The 21,175-nt window shown below is 44.5% G+C and overlaps 1 protein-coding gene across 1 annotated transcript in view; it reads right to left on the reverse strand.

Annotated features, from left to right (window-relative positions):
- The window catches only part of LOC135375742 (uncharacterized), a 185,656-nt gene that overhangs the window by 72,598 nt on the left and 91,883 nt on the right, over positions 1–21,175 (reverse strand). The window contains exon 4 of the mRNA XM_064608397.1: positions 19,524–19,608. Within this exon, the coding sequence (XP_064464467.1) occupies positions 19,524–19,608 (85 nt within the window). The remainder of the gene's footprint in view (positions 1–19,523; positions 19,609–21,175) is intronic.

Below are 21,175 nucleotides of genomic sequence, written 5' to 3' on the forward strand. Positions count from 1 at the left end.
GTACAGTAACAAACAATATATTTACATCAGTGCATACATGGTTTTTGAGATCCTTAGAGCGGGACAAAACGCAAGAAAGAAAAAATAAAGCTGTAATATTTTGCGCAGTAGAAGCACGCAGTAATAGTGTAATTATCTGAGATATCTTTGCATCTCAATTCTGCTGGTTCACAAGAGCAATGCAGTCATGTCACAACACATTAATCAACCGCTAAAAAAAAAAGGGATGAGTTGCTTGCATACATCACCTGTCCAAGTCATTATTACATCTATATTGGTTTCAGCAGCCAGGTCGCTTCCAGTATCAATGCACATTTACATACATTCAAAATGTACTGTAGCTTTACACGTAGTACATAATGTTATTGCCATAAACAGAGATCATGGAACTGCCTCACTGACCTGCATAGTGATCACCACGGGTGAACAAGATCACTGCAAGATGGACAAATCCTCAATGCAGTTGAGGTGTTCCATGGTCAGTGTTATAGTGAAAATGAGGTCATACCCCACTAACCACTGAGAGGTGTTGCAACACCACCATCCCACGTAAACGTAAACGGAGCCTCTTCTGTACCAATGTGTGTTTTACAACCAAGATGGGAACGGAACTGTATAAAATAAGCACCGTGAATAGCGAAACCCCTGTAGTTCTAATGTCTTTGAGGCATGAACTGGGACCAAGAAGGGATCGCCGACGTGACAGCGTTCAAACAGTCGTTGGAAGTTCTTGCCTAACTCAAAGATTCGGATACGGCGATAGAAAATATTACCAGCATTTAATTAACAATGATGAATCCACTTGAAGATGAATACAAATAAACATACATAAAATTTTATGATGAGCAGGACGAACATGACAACAGACGATGGCAGAAGAGATGATGGTAGAACAAGCTCGTGGCGTGTGCGTTAAGAATACCCGCGCCACGCAGTGACAATGACGATCAAAGAAGAGCTCTGACGCTCACACGCCCATCTCTATCAACAATTGAAAATGTCCTCATTTTCGACATTCTTTTACAGAACATAAAAATAAATCAAGTTTCATCGGGGTTGCTCTGGATCAGGATACAAAACACAAAAGGTGACATGGTTCATGCCAGGGCCCTTGGCAGAACCATGCAAAGACTTTTGCCCTGAAGGGTAGAATAACCTGGATTTAAAGCTCAGCTACGCCGATTTTCGAGTGTTACAGAATGGAATGGTACTCACACGATGTGTTCATAAGGGAACACTGATTATGTATGCAAAATAGTTATCCCAAACTCCTCGCGGTTTTCCGAAAAAGTGAATTTTTAGTTGCACTGACATCCCGTCTTGTGGCCCGCAAACCCTGTGTCGACGACACATTCGTGGTCTGCCCGCGCTCCGGCTTGGCATGACTTTTGGCTTGGTTTCTTCCGCCAAGCCGGCCAGTTTCTTCTGCCGAGCCGTCTGCTGCGCAGATTCACATTGGGGAAGTGATAAACAGTTCGCTATTAGGAAGCCAGTATATTTCTGGACTTCACTAAACCCACGAGGAACGTGAGTTTTGCTTCCTTCGACTGCAAAGCATTTGCTAGGCCAGTACAGACTTCCTGGTGTGATTCGTGTTCTGTGCTGCGTGCCGAGAATGTGTAAGCGTTTTGCTCCCGTCTGCAAGAACACTTCAGCATGCAGTTCCAATGTTTCAAACCACAATTTTCCGAAAGGCGAAAGAGAAGTCTATTGACTGCAACAATCGGTTACAACTCCGACTGGGTGCCACCTTCGAAAGGAGCGATTTGATCTGTTCATCTGGCTCATACGAATGTTACGGAAGCAATGCGCAACTTGTTTCACAAGAAGCCGAAGATGTCTCGTCCTGGATGCTGTTCCAACCTTATCTGCAGCAGGAGATTGCAGGGGCAGGACTAGGCAGCAGATAACGGTAAGACGCGTAATGTGTTAGACAAGTCAGTCATGCGGTGCAAATTGCATCACGTAGAAGAGAAAAATACGCTATCTGTCGGTTACTGCTTCATCCTTTAGAGATTACGCCCCAGCGGGTGTATTCTCAGTACAGATTTGGAATTGCCTTATTTGTTAAATGATTTCGCAGGCATGCTGGCACAACCAAAAAGCTTGCACTCCACGTCTCAACTACCGTCTGGGTTCCAAGCTGAAGGCTGTCACCAGTGCCAACCAGACGCCCCTTCAAAGTTGATCTGTTTTTGTTGACGGAACAGTGACACCTGGTACTGAGACATTTCATTTTCTGATTAATCAAGTGCATTCCATCACTTGTGCTCGACTTCTTGTGTTCGTATACCCTTGCTATTGCTCGCTAGCTTAGAGCAACCATGCCTGAGGTGGCAGCGCTTTCAGAGTACATTTAAAGGGACTGTCGCATCCGGAACCATGGTTACGAATCCAATACCAATGTGTTCGGTACACTACCAAAACCGCCCGCTACTTTTTCCAAAACCGCCCGGGTGATGAGGAATCGAATTTAAAAGATTCGGTTTCGTTTTCATCCTCGAAAGCGCCAGTGCCAACAACATCGCGTGACGCAAGGTGGAATCTGGCTAATCCGCGGTGAACGACGCTGTCGTCTGCCGCCAAGTCTGGGGCAGCTTTGTTTTCTTCCTGCACGTCGCCCGTATTCACATGTGACACTTTCTAGTGAAGCGGATACTCTTTGTGAATCGGGAAAATCTCTACGTTTGCATCCTTCGCGTGAGATGTCGTTTGGAAACCGACGCAGCGTTCCTGACTCCAGGAAAGCTTCCTTCGAAAGCCTCAATGTTTGATTTCGCACGCCTAGGGTACAGCTACAGGCAGACCCCAGACGAAGCAAAAGTTGGAAGCGGCTACATCATTAGCGGGTATCCAGATAAAGCAAGGAGTGTTCATGCTGTCCGTGTATGCTCCTCGCATTTCACCGATAATGTGTACCTGGATGAGAACATCATGCAAGTGCAACTTGGATTGACACAAACTCTTACCGTAAAAGAGAGGTGCATTATTCCAGTAGTGGGGTCTGAGGCAATGCGGTCATTTCAGGATGTACTAACCCTTCCAAAATTGTACACTTGGTTGTGCCCAAAGATCGATCCAGGTCCCCCACAACACCCCGAGTTCTTTTTCCTGTGTACCACTGTTATAATGTAACCGCATCCTCAATTTTTTTTGCAACACCACCCCAAGATTGAGGTTCTCGGTGAACATTGCGCGTTTGGAAAAGGTAAGTGAAGGTGGAACTCGTATACCCCATGTTAATTACCCGAAGTTCATGAAACCGTAAAGTAAGGTAAATCTGTCCGCCGTGGTGTTCTGGCAGTGCAGCAGAAGCTTGTGTTGCATACAAGTGGATCATGTATACAAAAACTTGTTTTATGCCTTTCTGTAGCTGCTGTACTAATATTGTGAGTACAGAGACATTCCTGCAGGACATATCGGAGCATCATGTGTGCTATTGTTCTTATCATCTGCAGCAGTATATTGATAATGTTAATTATTCAATGACTTCAGCTAACATTTACATTCTTACTTCCAGGTAAACCTGTCACGCAGACGCCCTACCCCTTGGTATGCATAGTTCAAGATTGTACCGAAACAATCCACCTGGAGCATTATTCTTCAATTGGCAGTGGCATTACTATCACAACACACCACATACTGCATGTGTATGGTGCGTGTACAATGCATCAAACCTATTCTCAGGTACAGGCCAGCTGGTACGCAATTACAACATGAAACAACTGACCCAGAGACCGTAAAGTCATGCCTTTTCCTCCGCGCCTCGGGTTTCATGTTATTATCCTCACATGCAGCTCAATTCGCCTGTGCTGTGCAGCATGAGCAAAAGCATATATTGTTTGTGGTCACATGACACGGAACACAAATACAGTGAAACCTTCCTATGTTGGACACCCGCGGTGCAGCCGAAGCGTCTCCTACTTATAGAGGTGTCCGAGTTACAGAATATGACGGCAACAAAAAAATGGAAGAGATCACAGCTGTGAGAAATGTCCCCCTTCTTCAATTTAAGGTCCTTATAGTGGTACCTGGTGGTGGTGCCTGGTAGTGGTACCTCTACCCACTCTTCACTGATAATTATTACTGATTTTAGTATATTCAATTCCGTTCAGATTCTACTCAATGGCATTACCTCTGGAGCTTTTCGAGCAGCAAGGACTTGTCTCTGAAGCGTCAGCCCACTTCTGATAGCTTTGGTGCAGTGCTCGTTCAAAGGCTCTAGACAAACTGAAGACAAGTGCTCACATAAAGAATTACAATGTAGACTGACAGCACTTGTTTTTGGACTCTAAAAACTAAAGCAACAAAATGCTGTGACCAGTATAGGGAAAAAAGGGGCAAAAGTCAAGGCCACTGGCTCATTTTGGGTCTTTTTGGTGCAAAGAGGGGCCGATATTGAGGTAATTTGGCCAGGGTTAAGTCCGACTTTGCAGGGAAAACCCTATCCTACTTCCAAGATAGGCAGGTGTCCGACATAGAGAATTTCGTCCCCATGTAGTTTCAGTGGGAGCCTGCCCGTGCAATGAAATCATGGGGAGTTGTCCGAGGTAGGGAAGTGTCAGACTTTGGAGGTTTTACTGTACTATAGAGCATTCTACATCATGTAATCTAACAGTTGTTCACGTTTGGATATTTTAACCATGGAATTTACCCTGCATGCACCATACCATGTCCAAACACGAACAACAGGTAGAGAGCAGCATGTACTGTTTCCGTATAGCACTTATGGCTTGCGTCCTGTGATGAAGAACAGTGATGTATCTTTTCTGCTACAACCAGTAAACTACAGTAAAGATTTAGAAATATTGTGTCATACCATAAAGCACTATGGGAAGTGGCAGTTCGAAAAGCTAGAGAAGACTGTCATTAGAATGGGGGACATGTTCTACGGTGAAATTTTTTACAGTGTGTGCTGTACCACGTAATGCACTGCAGGCCTACCACAGTATGGTAATGCTCTGAATACTAATTTGCTCAAAAAAGGAATGTGTGTGTTTCTTGTACTAACTTCCCCTTATGCAAGGTTATAGAAAAATGTTTTCAGCTAATGGGGAGGGAGAGGACATCATTCTGGAGTCTCGTTGACCTACAATGTGTCGTGTGTGAAGGTCATTTTGAAGAGTGTAGGTGGTAAAAGACTGCGTTCCCACATTCTTGGCAGTGTTGACTAATAACCATAATGAACTAGAGAGTACATTTGTTGCTTCATATATTTGTGTCATGGCAAAGTATGTAGAGGTACATCTGTCTCAACATGCAGGTGCCAAAACTGCTTTTTGTGCCTAAAATATGACAAATAGTTGTCTGTTCAACACCACTAATCATGTGCCGGCCTCCATGACCTGTTTGTGACATTCCAAAGTGATTAACATGTCCCATAGATGTGTGCAATGCTGAAGATGATTGTGTACCTTCTATGGATTCTTGTTTCAAGAAAAGTACTGTGTGATTTGCTAACAGCGCCTAGCTGTACCTTCACAATTCTACATAAAAATATGTCAAGTTTCCGGAAGGAAACATCATGAAGGTCCATAGCGAAAAACCCTGAGACGAGGGATAGGAAGGGACATACAAAATGTCTAAACATAGCGCGTTTATGTCCCTTCTTGTATCTCCTCTTCAGGTTTCGCCATCATGGACACTATCACCAGCTCGCTTGCTGTTGAACCGTTCTTTCAACGATAAGGGTCACTTTCATGGACTGGATGGCAGCCAACATGCTGTCAATAAAAAGAATAATGGAAGGAGCTAAATATGATCCTTAGGCTGTGCGGTGTCATTGCTTTCTGACAAATGGTGACTTAGAATTTCAGGACAGTGCCTGCAGTGGTAGTATTCTTGTGTTCTCACCCTTGACGCCCATTGTGTGTCATTGGTTACCTGTAATCTGCTAATATGCACATAGCTAAAACAAAGTATATTTGTATTTCTTTGAATACAGTTGGTACAGCACATTGTTTTTTACATGTTCTATGGAAAATATAAATAAAAAATTCTGTACTCTGCAAGTCTCCAAGCTCTACAAAGCAGCTTCGAACTTCACTAGAAGCCACGTGTGAAACCTGGACCAAACTAGTGGTGAGGGTCCATATAGGTCATAGATAGATACTATTATTATTATTATTAGATCATAGGTCAGGCTTAGGTCCTGGTTGGTAGCAACGCATTTGAATCTTATTAAAAATTGGTGCACGAGGTGACCAACATAACTAAATACACCAACTGACTCTCACAAATTCTGTGGTGTTATACTTTTGAAACAACATTAATACGCCGCAGTGGTCTTTTCTCCTTTGTTCCTTTTAACCTAGAAATATTAGGTCTTCGGCATCACCAGCCTTAGTTGCTGAGCATGCAGTTATTTACGTTGAGCACTGCAGTTTCATATTTGTTTCTCTGGACAAGCAAGCCCCCTTCCCCATTTTGATAAGAGTCTTTCAGCTTTGACAGGGCATTTGTGGACAAGGAAAACATTTGGACTATTGTGTATTTTGCTATGAAGTGCACCGTACAAGGCAGAGGACACCATCAACCATTTCCACCAAGGTTATTAAATTTGTGATAAAGTACATATACCTTTTGTCACTGACTAATTTGGTGGCAAAGTTACTTGAGTGGCAGTTGTGGAATTTGAAGCACATGTTTAAAAAAAATAAGATATGGGAAGTGCTGACTGGTTGAACATGTGGAGTACCCAATATAATAATTGGGGGTTTACGTCGCGAGACAACTGAGTGTGGAATACACAGCACAGTGTAATGTTCCTTATTCTGGCAACGTTAGCATGGTTCAAGAAGTGGGAAATGTTGCACTACCCTTAATAACATCTGTTGGGCCCAGCAAACCGGATACACATACCCTGATCTGAAGACACTATGCCTAACTCAAAAGCAATATGAGATCGACTCGTACGTGTTTCTTTGCGAAACTATTATGAATGAAATATGGCCTGTGTGGTATAGAACAATGCGCACACTCAAGTAAACATGCAAAAAATACGTATAAGGGCTCTCGACCTACATGCCGCGATGCGCTCTACGAGATAAACAACACACTACAAAACTACATCCAACACTTTTTGTGCGGGGCAACTCTATTGAGCACTTTCATATAACCCACGAATGGTTCAACGAGTGCAGTTCGAGTGGTCACGATACATTCCTACGTCGTTCATTGCTGTCGCGCTATGATGCTGCACAATATATGTATCTCGTGTAACAAGCACGATGTGCATGGGCAGAAATACGGCCTTCTTTCTTTGAAGACCAGTCCTCTGCATGTATATGCTCAAACAATCACCAAGTCTCACGTTGTTGCTCAATCGCTGCCATTCCTGCACTTGTAGTAAAAGCAGCAAACGGGTTGACGTGAATGGCAGCTGAACGGTTGAACTGCGAAGTTCTCGAGCACATAATCATAATTTCACGCCGAAAATGATGTTGAGGTGAGTTCGCGGTTGTTGTTTCCATCGTTCAATAGTTCTCGGGATTACCTCGGACGAAACGCTCATCGTAACCGGCGGCCATAACTGGATTTCCTCGCAAACGGGAGAAGACGCCAGGGAAGTCAGAGAAAGCCTCAGCTTTCATCCAATCAGACGCACGATTCTCTATCTACGTAGATGGAGCAGGTTTATCCCATCTACGTCACAAAAATGGCTGCGCCCATGGCTTGTTTTGGTTTCTTTGATGAATTAATTTTCGTAATAGAAAGACAAAATTGAGAAACGAAGGTGCGTTTCGGAGGCAGTTGGATGTGCTCGTTCTGAATATCACAACCGTTTCAACACATCGGGAAATCGGCGTAGCTGACCTTTAAGCAACACATGGTGATTCCATCCACATGCTGTAGAAAGATCAAATCTCATGATTTACGTAAAACATTGTTGGTTGAGGAACATAGCATGACACAAAGGACAAGTGAAAGGTGAAAGATCTACAGGTTGTACATAGCGAGGATAACTGACACTTGTAACTAGACTTGCATCTGAAGACTTGTACTGAACACTTGTAACGAACATGAGTGACGCATGGTAACCAGAAGATAAAGTGAAAGAAAAAGGATTTGCCAAAATCGAGAGGGGTCAACAGATGTGCTAGATAGAAATGTGTGTAGGAGTGTGGTTCTGTCGCTGTGAAAAAGATTAACCAAGAAGCAAAAAGTTAGGAGGAATGTAAAACCCAGAAAGACTTGAAAAAAAAAAGAGAGATTTGGAAGTATCCTAGTAATAAATATGAAACAAAGGCAAAAATCTACGCACTATAATTTCAACTACTTCTGAGAATTTCAAGTTGTCGGAGAAAAGCGTCTCCTTTGTCCATCAAATGAAGGACACTCTCCAAGGCGCCCCAACGGAAAGTGTAACGACGTTACAACAAAAAAGTTTCATTTTAAGAGGAATGCCTTATGGCAAGGTCATACTCGTGTAAAGGTACTATTCGTTTAGTAATACGTCCGTACCTTGTAGTATATTGTGATGAAGCATCTTCAGATTCTGACGGAACGTGGGTCCCACCATTAATTGTGTCGAGGTAGGAAATGTCAGGATCCTTGTCTGGTTGTTGTTTAAACATCTTCATTTGAGTGACGTGTACAGTTTTATTTGTTCCATCATCCAGACTCTCGAGAGAGCATACGTCGTGCGGATGAGTGGAGAGCACTTTGTAAACTTTGTCGTTATATTTAGGATCAAAGGGCTGTGCAGAATTGGATTCGATCCAAACGAAGTCGCCTGTGGAAAACTGAGATGGCTTACGGCCACGGTCGTAACGTTTTTTTCTGTGACGATACGGAGCTCTGTAGGTTATCCCGAGCTTCTTGCCTTATTTCGTGAAACATTTCAATGGATCTAAGCCGAGATATGTCTAAAATAACAGTGCCGATTTCTATTTCGTTCTGAAGACGGGGCTCAAACCCGAAAAGCAGAAAATGCGGAGAATAACCTGTTGAACTTTGTCTCGATGCGTTAATGTTGGAAGTTGTTTGTCTCACTTAGATGGGTTGTCGAAACAATACTTCTTTATGGTAGTAGTATGGTATGGTATGGTATGGTAGTTTTTAAAGTCTCTACTTGTCTTTCCACAAGACCGTTGGCTTGATTGAAGTAGGGACATGAAGTCTTGTGTTCGATTCCTGTTGTATTCAAGAATTTATGCATGTTCTGGCTTACAAATCATGTACCTTGGTCAGAAATCGTAGTGATGGGAATACCAAACACATTATTGACCTTCTCATTAAGGAAGCCAATAATGCTTGACGTTGCTTTAGATTTCACAGCCTGACTCACGACAACACGTCTGGTATGATCAACACCTATAATAATGTACTTGTTTCCATTTGCACCTTCAGGAAATGGACCAATATGATCAAGGGAGACAGTAGTAAAATGTCGTGTAGGAATCGCTCTTGGGTGTAAAAATCCAATAGGTCGTGATGTCCTTGAGTTGAACTCCTGACAAGTGTTGCATCCTTGAACGTAGTCTTTGACGTTATTGTCAATGGATGACCACCAGTATTTACTTGAGATGCTACTTTTCGTCTTAAACTTATTCATGACCACGCTCGTCATGGGATTTCGTTAGAACAGTTTTCCTGAGTGACTCTGGAATTACAATTCTTGTCTTTGTGAATCCACGAGTGTCACGACTTTTATGGCACAGAATGCCATTTGACAGGAAGAAAGTGCTTCGGATTTTTTCTGCCTTACGAGAGGAAATATCGGGATTCCTCAGCACTTGTAATATTTCCAGCAGTGAAGGATCTGATTGTTGCTGACTAGAAATATGTGAATTATCAGCTGACACGATCAGGTAAGCAACAACCGGTTCAGGGATCCGAGAAAGTGCGTCAGCGACAACGTTACTTTTCCCGGAGTGGTGGTGTATTTTGAGAGGAAGTTCCTGCAGGTCAAGAACCATAGGAGGGAACTTTCGGTTAATATGTTGAGTATTGGTCATTAAGGACACACTGTAGTTGTCTGTCCAGACGTGAACAATGGCAATTCCATAGACGTAGGCACGAAATTTTTCTGTAAGTGCCCAATAACGAGCGATGCATTCTAACATATTTGTTGAATTTTTTTTTTTCCTCTGTTGCATTTGTGGCTTTGCTTGCATATTCGACAACATACTCTTTGCCGTCATGCTTTTGGGAGATGAACTCTCCAAGATGTTTTGCAGAAGCGTCAACGTACACGTGAGTCTCTCTATCCCGGTCAAAACGAGCCAAGATGGGAGGAGACCTCAACATAGACTACAGTTTACGGACGGCTTCAGTATGATGGGATGTCCATTCAGCAGTGATATTAGTTGTTCCGACACCCTTTGATTGTTGCCTATCGCGTAAAAGAAGAGAGAGTGGCCGTGCAATCTCCGCAAACCCTCTAATGAACTTATGGAAGTAGGACGTAAAACCAAGGAATTTCTTGACATCATGAAGAGTATTGAGTGTGTCGGGGTATTTGTCCACCGCGGCTGACCTCTCAGGATCTGGGATTTTACCTTCATGAGACACACTGTAGCCCAAGAATTTGATCTGCGTGTGAATGAAATGACACTTGTTTATGTCATTTTTAAAGCCATATTTTTCCAATATGGACATAGACTCGTCGAGGGCATCTAGGTGTTCGTCTATTGCGGACGTGTAAATGGAAATACCGTCGAGACAGATGATGACAACATCTTTCCATTTCAGTGAATCAAATGCTTCGTCCATATCCGCTTGCCATGTCGCAGGTGCGCCACTTGGACCAAGCGGCATTCGAAAAGATTCGTAGAGACTATCTGGAGTAACGAAAGCAGTCTCATGCTGGTCAGGTTCGCGTATTTTGATGTTAAGGTATCCCTTTTTTATGTGCATGGTGGAATAATGTTTACCTTTTCCTAGTCTGTCGACAGTATCGTCAATACGAGGCATGCTATACGCTCGCTTTATTGTTTTTCCATTTAGTTTACGGTAATCAACGACAAGCCATCGTGGTGTTGACAGATGTAAGGGTTGGTCAACAACGAAAACAGGTGAAGCGTATAGGGACTTAGACCTCCGAACAAGACCCAGCTTAAGCCAGTTATCTATCTCCTCCTTGATAAATTGCATGTCGTTCCATGGATAACGATATGACTTAATACGAACAGGAATGTTGTCGGATAGACCGATGCAATGCTCGGTTTTGGGGCGAAAACCTATGTCGTGTTTCTGCTTAGAGGAAACTTTACTGCGGTTTAGAATAGTGTCATGGAGGTCTTTTGACTTGACTCTCATTCATGTAAGATGTTACTTTGCTTTTTTGCTTTTTGCTCTGGTTGTCGAGATAACTTCTTCATGTCTAGCACCTCTTTCTCGCACAACCCTATCACGGGGAACGATATCGCTGGCTTGAACAGAATTAGTAGCAGAGGGCATTAACAGCAAGAGGTCGTCATGATCGTTATGCGGTAGTGAAGGAGTAAGTTGCTCACATACCTCTGGAGAGGCTGTATAACGGTCGTTTTTGCGTTGATTGTTAGTAACACTTACACATGCACTTTCCAAAACACACTGAACTGTCTGGATGTGAGAGGATGTTGCCGAAAGATCCGGTATGAAGTAAGGGATGACCTTGTCCTGGGATGCCATAATGTTGGTCCCAGGAAGAAAAGGAAATGGATACTTCGCAAGCGGCGATGGACTGCATTCACCTGGCGGTGATGCTACACTGCTGATGGATTGTTGATGTTGAACGATACCGTTGATGTGTCCGTGATTTACTTGATGGCCTTGGTTCATTGGAGGAGTCTGAGAAATTTTCGTGATGGGGTGACACACCGTTTCACGTACTGGCTGATGTTCATCACCTGGTAATGAAGATGTTTGTGGCGGTTTCAAGACGGGACCTTTAACCAGGAAAATGAGGCTTGAAGGAGAGTGGATTGTGACGTGACCATCCGGCCACACGGTAGTTCCAAGATTGGCGGAGGCCAATTGCTGCCAAATGAGAAAGGACAAATAATGTCTTTAACAATGGCAACTTGGAGATATATCGTTTTATCCGCAACAGTTACTTCGATGGTGGCTTCACCGAAAGGCATAGATTCAGTATTGATGGCTATCATGGCCTCATTCTTCCACGGTGTTATGCGGCTGCCCCAGAGTTCGGCTCCGTGCTATGTCAAGATAGAAATATCGGCACCTGTGTTCGCGAAAGCTTCGACCGGTTTGTTATTCACGAAAACTTGAATGACGGGCCTTACAGAATGGCTGGACTGTAGGTCAGGATTTAAAGCAGCAGCGTATCTGTGCTTCTTGTCTTTATCGTGGTGCTTAGTGTCACCCTTGTGGTGTGTCTTATGTTTGTGGTATCAGAACAGCTCTTCTCACCGGATTCCTGCGATGGATACTTAGACTTAGTGATAGATGACACCTTGCGTTGGTTGTCGCCGTCTTTGTATGTCCTCGGCTTGGCTCCTTGATGACGCCAACTTTGGTGGAGTCTGTGAGCTCTGTAGGCTCTGTGAAGCTCTGTGATGTACTGTCTGTGCTCGATTTGCAGTGCAGGCTTCACTAACTCGAGGCTGTCGCATTTTGTTGAAAGATAATAAGACATGAGGCGTGTCCTTGTGGCCTCGCTCTGAACGCCCTTGCAGATTTAGCGGACCTTGTCGCGCTCTCTGAGTTGATAAGGACATTTGGATAAGATCTTCGCATGGATATATTCGGTGATAGTCTCTTCCGGTTTTTTCGTCCGAGCTTCGCAATCCTGAGTCCAATTTGGAAGGTCAGCGTCGTACCCGAACAGTTCCTTAAATGACTAAACTCAGCTCGTCCACGTGCAGCAATCCCTGCCAGACTCAGAATCCCAATATTCCGCCGCGCCGCGAAGTTTACTCCTGGCAATGGCTAAGACTGTTTGATTGATCTCAGCTGTACTGAATACGTAGTACTTCAATCAAGGCTAGCCAGGCACGAAACTCGTCACTGGATCTACCGGAAAATAACTTCAACGTTTGGGAAAGATCTGGAGTAGTGACTATCCTGTGAGGATTGGAAACTAACTGTTTAAACAACTCAGCCAACTGATCTAAGGTGACTGGAGCAGAGCCACGAGCTGTAGTCTTCGTAATTGTTTTTTGTTGTCCTGTTTTGTTGACTGTAGTCTTGGTCTGGTCATGACTTTCACCATCCTCCTGTGACGAATGGTAGCTGTCGCTATCGCTATCGCGTCCATGAGCCTTCTTTTCGTCATCTTCCAGGATGAGCATGGCTGCGTGACAAGGTTCAGCATTTCCAGGCAAGATCAACTCACGTGATGCGCACTCGTCAAATAGTTGCTGTGAGGGACGCAAAAGAAGCTTCAAGAGTTTTGGGCTTTCCATTCGTTGAAGAGGAAAAGGCTCCCAAGGCGCTGTGTACCATAGTACAGAAAGATTCAAACCTGATCTCGCAGAATAGTGAAACAGTATACCAGGACGATGATCAAAGGAAGTGATGTGCTTGCGAAATTTAGCATGCCGAATCCTCTCGACTGCGCCATGTGAGGCATGAACTGGGACCAAGAAGGGATGGTCGACGTGACATCGTTCAAACAGTCGTTGGAAGTTCTTGCCTAACTCAAAGATTCGGATACGGCGATAGAAAATATTACCAGCATTTAATTAACAATGATGAATCCACTCGAAAATGAATACAAATAAACAGACATACATTTTGATGATCAGCAGGACGAACATGACAACAGATAATGGAAGAACAACAAGCTCGTGGCGTGTGGCCGTTAAGAATGCCTGCGCCACGCAATGACAATGGCGATCAAAGAAGAGCTCTGACGCTCACATGTCACAGCCTTAACGGCTACCACAGGAATTTGGTTATAGCTCTGAGGTCTGTGGCATCTGTTCGAGGTTTTTTTGGCGCGAAGTATGACACCTAACAAAAATAATTGTTTTTATCTGTATTATGGTGTGGGAAATGTGCACCTATGATATAGCAAACCATCTCTATAAAAGTGTCCCAATCCCCTTATTCTTTCACTGCCACTGCATATTGTTCAAATGGCTAAGGAACATGGAGTACCGTTTACCGTGTGCACAGGAAATTTGTGTTTGTTTCCCCATTCCTACTCTTCTAGAGACGCCACCGGGTAATGGCAAATGAGGTGCCGGAAACGAAATGTCATATTTATAATGACTGCTTATACATGTTCATTGAAGCCCTTCTGTTGTCCACTTGCAGTTCATGCTCTGCAGAGTTCTCAGTGTTTTAGTGATTCATTCACTGTATCTCTTGTGGCGAGCTTGTGTAGCCTCTTGCTTCTGGTCAGGGTCCCATGAACAGCCACCGCACATAGAGATTGAGCACAGCTCCCGGAAGCTCCTGGACTCAGCCTAACATGAAAAGTAGCGGCCTTGAGTGTCTAAACACAAAAGGAACAATGCAGTTTCATATTTCAATAGTTTTCCCGCCTCGCATGGAATTCTCTTGAGTAGACACAACATGTGGCACACATATGAGGGAGAAGTAGTGCTCTCATATATCTTAGATACATTACCTTGAAACAGCATTGAGGAAGAAGGAAACTTGTAGTGCACACCTTTACCAGGAACAACTTCCCATTACCATTGCTTGTCCATGCGCACCACTAGAGATGCTTTGCAGTGCTGTGGCACCATTTGTGTAGCACCGGATGTTGCTTCACCAATGCAGCTGCACGTATCTTTTCCCTGAGGCCCGAGCAAAGAGAAGCAGAGTAGTATAATTATACCGGTTAAGGCTAACATTGCTAAAAAATGTGCCAAAAGCATCTACACATTTAAGCTATAAACGTGATCAATAATGTTAGCAGCAAACCTTGCCGCCAAATGTACTAGTTCTAACAGGAAATCTGTTGTCGAACAACATGTGCAGCTGGACTGCACATGTGTGTTGTGACGTTGTGCACGGAAAAGGAAATGTGGCTTACCACTGTCTTATTACTGTGCATCCCTGTATTATCAGTATTCTGTCAGTTTAAATTGGTACTTTGTTACATCCAATAGTTATATGTAATTTTTGATATTATAATGTTATGTAATTCATTTTCTCTTTTTCTTTTCCGAGTGTATGCTGTGTCTCTGCTGCCCCGAGTGTTTACTGGGGCCGTGCCCTTGACAAGCAGCACGTGTTGCTTTTTGGCCGCCCCCTGTACCGCTTGTGGAACAATAAATGAAATAAAATGAAAATTAAATTACCTCTTGCAACGTGCAGCACGTTAAAGCGGCATTCACAGATGCATGAGCTTAATTGTGCCTATCGGTGTTGAGCATGCTGACTGTCATCCCTTGCCGTTCGAGGTACTCGAGCACCCTTTGAAGGCCTGCTGGTTGCTGGAGTCAACTTCGTCGGACTCGAACACAGTGGAATTTGTGGCACGTGGTAACCTTACATTACAATTTGAACACACAGCACCCACAGACACAACCCGGCTTTTAGAGAGAAACAATGCTGCCAAGTAAGTGGGGTACCGGGCTGTTCCAGAGTGGGGAAAAGGCTGAGCGTGATGACACAGAAGTGAAGACCGACGCAACGCGTCTCAAAGGAGGAACCCTCAATTTCTTGCTGATTTCAGCCGATGTGACTGTTTCGTCTTCTCCGTGCGCAGGCTCAGGCTCCATCAAACTCAGGTAATTTCGCAACCAGCTTCTCTGTGAAACTGCATCCCCAACAACACATTGCACTCCTATGGACGTCCGCGGAATATCTACAAGCAGCTACACAAGATACTCATCATAAAATGGTACGCACTCATAAAACTGCCTCGGTATTAAGAAATGAACGGTGTGTTGGTTTGTTTCAGGTTCGAACTTGGTTACTGTGTGTCAGCAACGCAGCGTATGTAATGTATCAGATCTTTTAATCATTGCTTTGTGTCAAATAAATATTTTTAGCCAAAAGAAGCCTCAGTTATTTTGAATATCGGGTAACGGTGGTAGGCGTGAAATCCGGTACAAGTCGTTGGTAGCCAGAACCGGCCGAACATCAGCCAAAGTTAAGGCTCCTGATTGGCCGACTGGAATTGCATAATTTCTACAGCGTTGCACTGTCATTCCTCATGTGCCCAGTGTTGTGTTAATTATCTCGAACTATGGGCTTTATGGAGAGCTGTTGGAGGCTGCTCACGTCATCTAGGCGTTCGGATTCAAATTACGCCGTCAGATAATTGCAACGGCGACGTTCTATCAAATTAAGCCTGAAAACGACACTTTGTTTTCAATCGTAAATGACACATTTGAGCTTCATTTATTGCTACGCCTATACCGGCCGCACTTTTCTACTTTTTGTCCCAGACGTGCATGATAGATGCTGTCCCGACGTTCCCCGCGCGCCATATCGCGCACTGGGCAGCACATAGCGATTTGGGCGGACCCTCCGCTTAAAAGAACGTCCGCCGGATGTACGCTAGGGACTGTAGACATTCGGATCTATCATGTACATTCGACGGACGTTCGCTGTTGTTGGGGGTTGTTTTACATACAAACGCTGACTATAGGGCTCAGCAATCACATCTTTCTCGTTTACATGTTCGTATTGTGTGCAAGCCACAGTGCAGTTCATGCGGACACTTGCCTGCAAATTAGATCCTTTGGTGCTATCCTCTTTGTCGCCATCAAACGACCACATGCCACATCCCTTTTCAGCGACTTTTCGGGTCCAGTCGACCGTCAGGTGGATGACCTCGTATCATTCTGATGCAAAATGGTTCGAGCACACACGACCGTTGCCTTGGTAAGTTCAGAGCACTCGACCACTGGTTTCGTATCACCGGAGGACCACGGCATTCTCACAATTCTCTCACAGCGCACATCTCACGAGATGACACTAGAGCATCAGAAAAACAAGTTTTTTCTAGTGCTCTATATGACACATTACACGAAATTGAGTGTACGGACCAGTCGAAGGAAAACTGAAATTTAGACGAAGAGAACAGTTCTCGTGCTGCTTGTATGTGTGGGTGACCCTCGATTTCGCTTTCAGCATGACGATTCCTGGCGATTGCGAAACCGCGAGCAGGTCAACGAGCCAAGAAGAGCCAAAGCGAAAGCTGGCCGTGATGTTACTGGTTTGAGCGGACAATCGGACGGCAAACCAAAAGATGTGTTTCTCCGTAACCGCAGGGTATTTTAACTATTCCAAACTATTTTGGAGGTACACTCAATAGACACCAACATTTGTGCCTGCTCGCTGTTGTTGTGATCTGTGACATCGAATTTTCCTGGGAGCTTACCTTTAAACATACTTGTTGATATCACCAAGACATACAAACCATAGTAAGTAGTGTGAGGAATATTTTGTCTGTATCAGTTGTGCATCCCCCCTACGTAATTCTGCCGTAGGTATTTAGGGTACGTGAATAAAAAATAAAAAGAAACTTATCAAGCTTAGTGGTCGTCATAGAGACGTTCGAGGCAGTCACATCACAGTGGTCCCCAGGCATTGTAATGCGGCATGAGGACCGTGGCTATATGACTCTCAAAACACTCATAAAAAAGCAGTGTTGCACACAGTGGCGCTGCTAGTAGTGCCACTACCGCATTCGCTCCTTTTTTTCAGTAGCGGAGTAGGGATCTCGCTACATTTGAGAATGGTAACAAAAAAGTATTTCCGCTACAAATACGGGTAGCGGTGGACCACTACTTCTCATGGTAGGGTAGACGTGGAACTCATATAAAATGGTAGCGGCGAAGCAGAATATTCCTTTTAATAAATTCTTAAAGAGGGAGACTAATGTGATGATCATAGTCAGTTTCAGTAACTCTCATACGCTAAGCGCAATCGAATATATAGAGGTTTATTTTGCGTTATTGTGTGCATTTTTAGGTCATATTTCTGAAGCGCAACCAGGTACGTATAACTTACCGGATAATATGGGCTACGAAGCTAGCTTTGTCATACAGTCACTTGGACAACTAGAGTGAGCCTGTTCATAGCAGGCTAGCAAGAATATATGGGAAACACAACGTGATATCACCAAAGTCGGCGCACTCCAAACGTACTGCCAACTTTGCTTCAGGCGCTGCAGGTGAAGCATTTCGGACACGATGGTAGTGAGTTTTAGTATATCGTACGCTATCGCCTTTGCGTACGCAAGGGATAGCGCTGGTGGTTCTGTGCACGCGCAAGACATAAACAGAGCTTTGCGCATTGCGCACAACTGCCACGCTATCGCTTACGCATGCAAGGGCGATAACGTACGATGCACTAAAACACACTATAGTATGTTCAATTATAGATATGTGAAGCACACCAAACGAAGAAGTAATATATTCAGCAGTCAGTGTACACCAACGTGCTTTATACACTTGCTTGGTGACGGTACACGAGCGATTAACTTGAAGACAATTATTTATAGCGGTTGACACGTTTAGGAAAATGTTATAAGACTTTTATTTATTTATTTATTTACTTATTATAAGAATGCTACATTTACGAGGTAATCTCCCACGGGTATATTCTTCCTGAGGAACTCATACTCCCAGAATAAGCATATTAAATGTTGTTTTTCGTAACGTCAAACGCTTTGTAAAAGAAGCCGTCGTGTGGCTTGAAGAACGTAAGAAGAAGAGTGTGAAGAAGTGAAGAGTGTATTAGGCAGCAACAGCAACTCCTAATTCAAACTTTGGCGTGGTATGCCAACAACACTCAGAAGATTGTCCACTGTACTTGGTGGCGTTTGCCATGGCGAAAGCGTGACAAAACCTTGACATTGCCATTCCTTGTCATGGCTACAGGCAAAACTGATCAATGCGTCGACAGTAAGCAGACGGAAAAAGTTTGGATTCCCGGATATCTCGAAAAAAACACATATGTTGCAGAAAAACGGTCCTGTGATGGAAACATTCTGACGGGAACATTATTAAATGCACATATGCGCTATGTGCATTACATTACGTCTTAAATGCGCATCATCTCAACGTCAAGATCAATGTGAACGTCAACATCAATAAATATTGCACTGCCTTTAGACACGTTTGCCAGGGAGATGCCTACATTATGGCTTTCATAAAGAACGGCACGGCAACGTAAAACTAGCGGCATAGTATTTAGGTTACTTTTATTTGGTAGCGGTAAAGGGTATCGCGTTACTTTTTCGAATTTGTAGCGACGCTAGTATTGCGCTACTTTTTTTTCGGAGTAGCGGGTAGCGGTATTTCGTTACTTCGTTGTGGTAGCGGGTACAACACTGTAAAAAAGCAGTGATGTGGAGATCAAGCCACCCAGCTCCGAAAACAAAAAGAGTTGGCCTGAACCATCGCTGCCGTGGATGTCCTGACATTTCCAGCACGGCTGTGGATGAAGATCGTAGTATTTTAGCATTATTGTTGTCACTAATTCAGCCTCTCTTCACTAAAACTTCACCTAACCCTTCCGAGTCCCGTGTTTCATTCTTCGTTAGTGACTTATATTTTTGAAAGTCTTCGTGTGTGACGATTCATCGGGCCACTTAATATTTTTGTTTCGCACCGAGACACAATACGGTGAGATGATATAAATTAACGTAACATAACACTTACGCTGCCCCTTTTTCGCAGACTCGTAGTTCAACGGTTCGTAACATTCCCCTCTGAAGCACTGGCCGGCTCGAGCATCATTCATGATCTGCGCAATTAGTAATATGGACACAATAAGAACACAATGATGTGAACAATGCAAATGGGACGGTGGCACAACAAAGCAAGAATGAACTCCTACGGGCGTCCTTGTATTGGAGACCACCGAAGTGTGGCATCAGTTTGCAGTAGACGCCTTAGATACATGTAGCGAGGCCCACTCAGTGCCTGTAGGCGGAGAGTTTTCTCTGCCGGAGGGCCCCAAGGCACAATGGGGCAGGATGAGATAAGTCCTGGTGATGTACGATGTTAAATGGGGTCGATAGTCAGTGGAGTCAGTAATACATCAGAACGGTAGGCAAAACCACAGCACACAAAACACACACACGGCACACAGGTACGCAGGCAGATCATAGGGTAGAGAAGAGACCAGTGTTCCAGATAAAAATGTTTAAATACTCAAGAGCTTGGCGATGGTCGATCTGGTTAGACCAAGGGCCGAGAATGCTTAGCCAATGTGAATGGTGCGGCCGTGATCGACTGCAGGCGGCACTGTAGAGCTGCTCTTTGGGAGGTGTAAAGATGGCTGTCGAGGAGCACATGCTTGGTATCCGTCAAAACAGCACAGCGAGAGCAGAGCATGGAACGGGAAGAGTGGGAACGGCCGATCAGATGCTTGAAATGGGGGGTGAATGCAACCCCAAGACGAAGCAAAGCGAAGCAAAATGGCGAGGCACACGAGGAGGCATGGTGAAGCCAACGTCAGGGTCCACTACACGCATCAGAACTCTTGATGGAACGTCCCGAGACCATTGCACATGTGCGAGAGGCCTCACCACATCATTTAGGAAGGTTCGCCTGTCGCCTTTGGGGAGGGTAAACCACATGCTTGATCGCGAATGATTTGGCCTAAGTGGCCCTTGCGCCAAAAAGAAAAAAAGAAAAACATCTAACTACATACGTCGGGAATGATACGCAGCTGCTGCAGCCTCGTCAGCCTCTTCATTGGCGCGGATGCCACAGTGTGCAGGAACCCCACTGGAAGTAGATAGAGTGCCCGCTGATCTCAAGACAGCTTAGTTTCTCCAGTATGTCCACCACCACAGGCTCAAGTGATCCACGAATACCTATGTTCGCTATACACTGAAGAGCTGCCTTGTAGTCGCAGTATACCACCCAGCTGGTGATAGCGGCGGATGGAATGTACTTGAGTGAGAACAAAATGGCATGCAACTCTGCAGACGTGGATGAGGTGCGGTGCGAGAGGCGGTATGCGTGGCAAGACGGCATAGTCGGAATTGTAAAGGCAGCAGTGGAGCAGTGTAAGTTGGTCGACCCATCTGTGAATACTGCAGTGTGCGAAGGGTAACGGCACTGCATCATGTCTGCACTGTCATGTCAGAAGGAACAAGGCGAAGCAGCACTCATCTTCTTGTGACCGATAGCGTGAGAGGTGACTTGAGCAAATAAATCGACACGATGCCTGTTTGACTGAAGGCGTGTGGGAGAGGTCACAGGCACAGCACAGCCGCCACTCACAACTGAACAACGCCAACACATTTATTATTTCGGTTGAATCTACATAGTTCGAGACCTTCTAGGCGCATGGGTAATCG

This window comes from Ornithodoros turicata, chromosome 1 (assembly GCF_037126465.1).
Source record: "Ornithodoros turicata isolate Travis chromosome 1, ASM3712646v1, whole genome shotgun sequence".
Lineage (NCBI taxonomy): Eukaryota > Metazoa > Arthropoda > Arachnida > Ixodida > Argasidae > Ornithodoros > Ornithodoros turicata.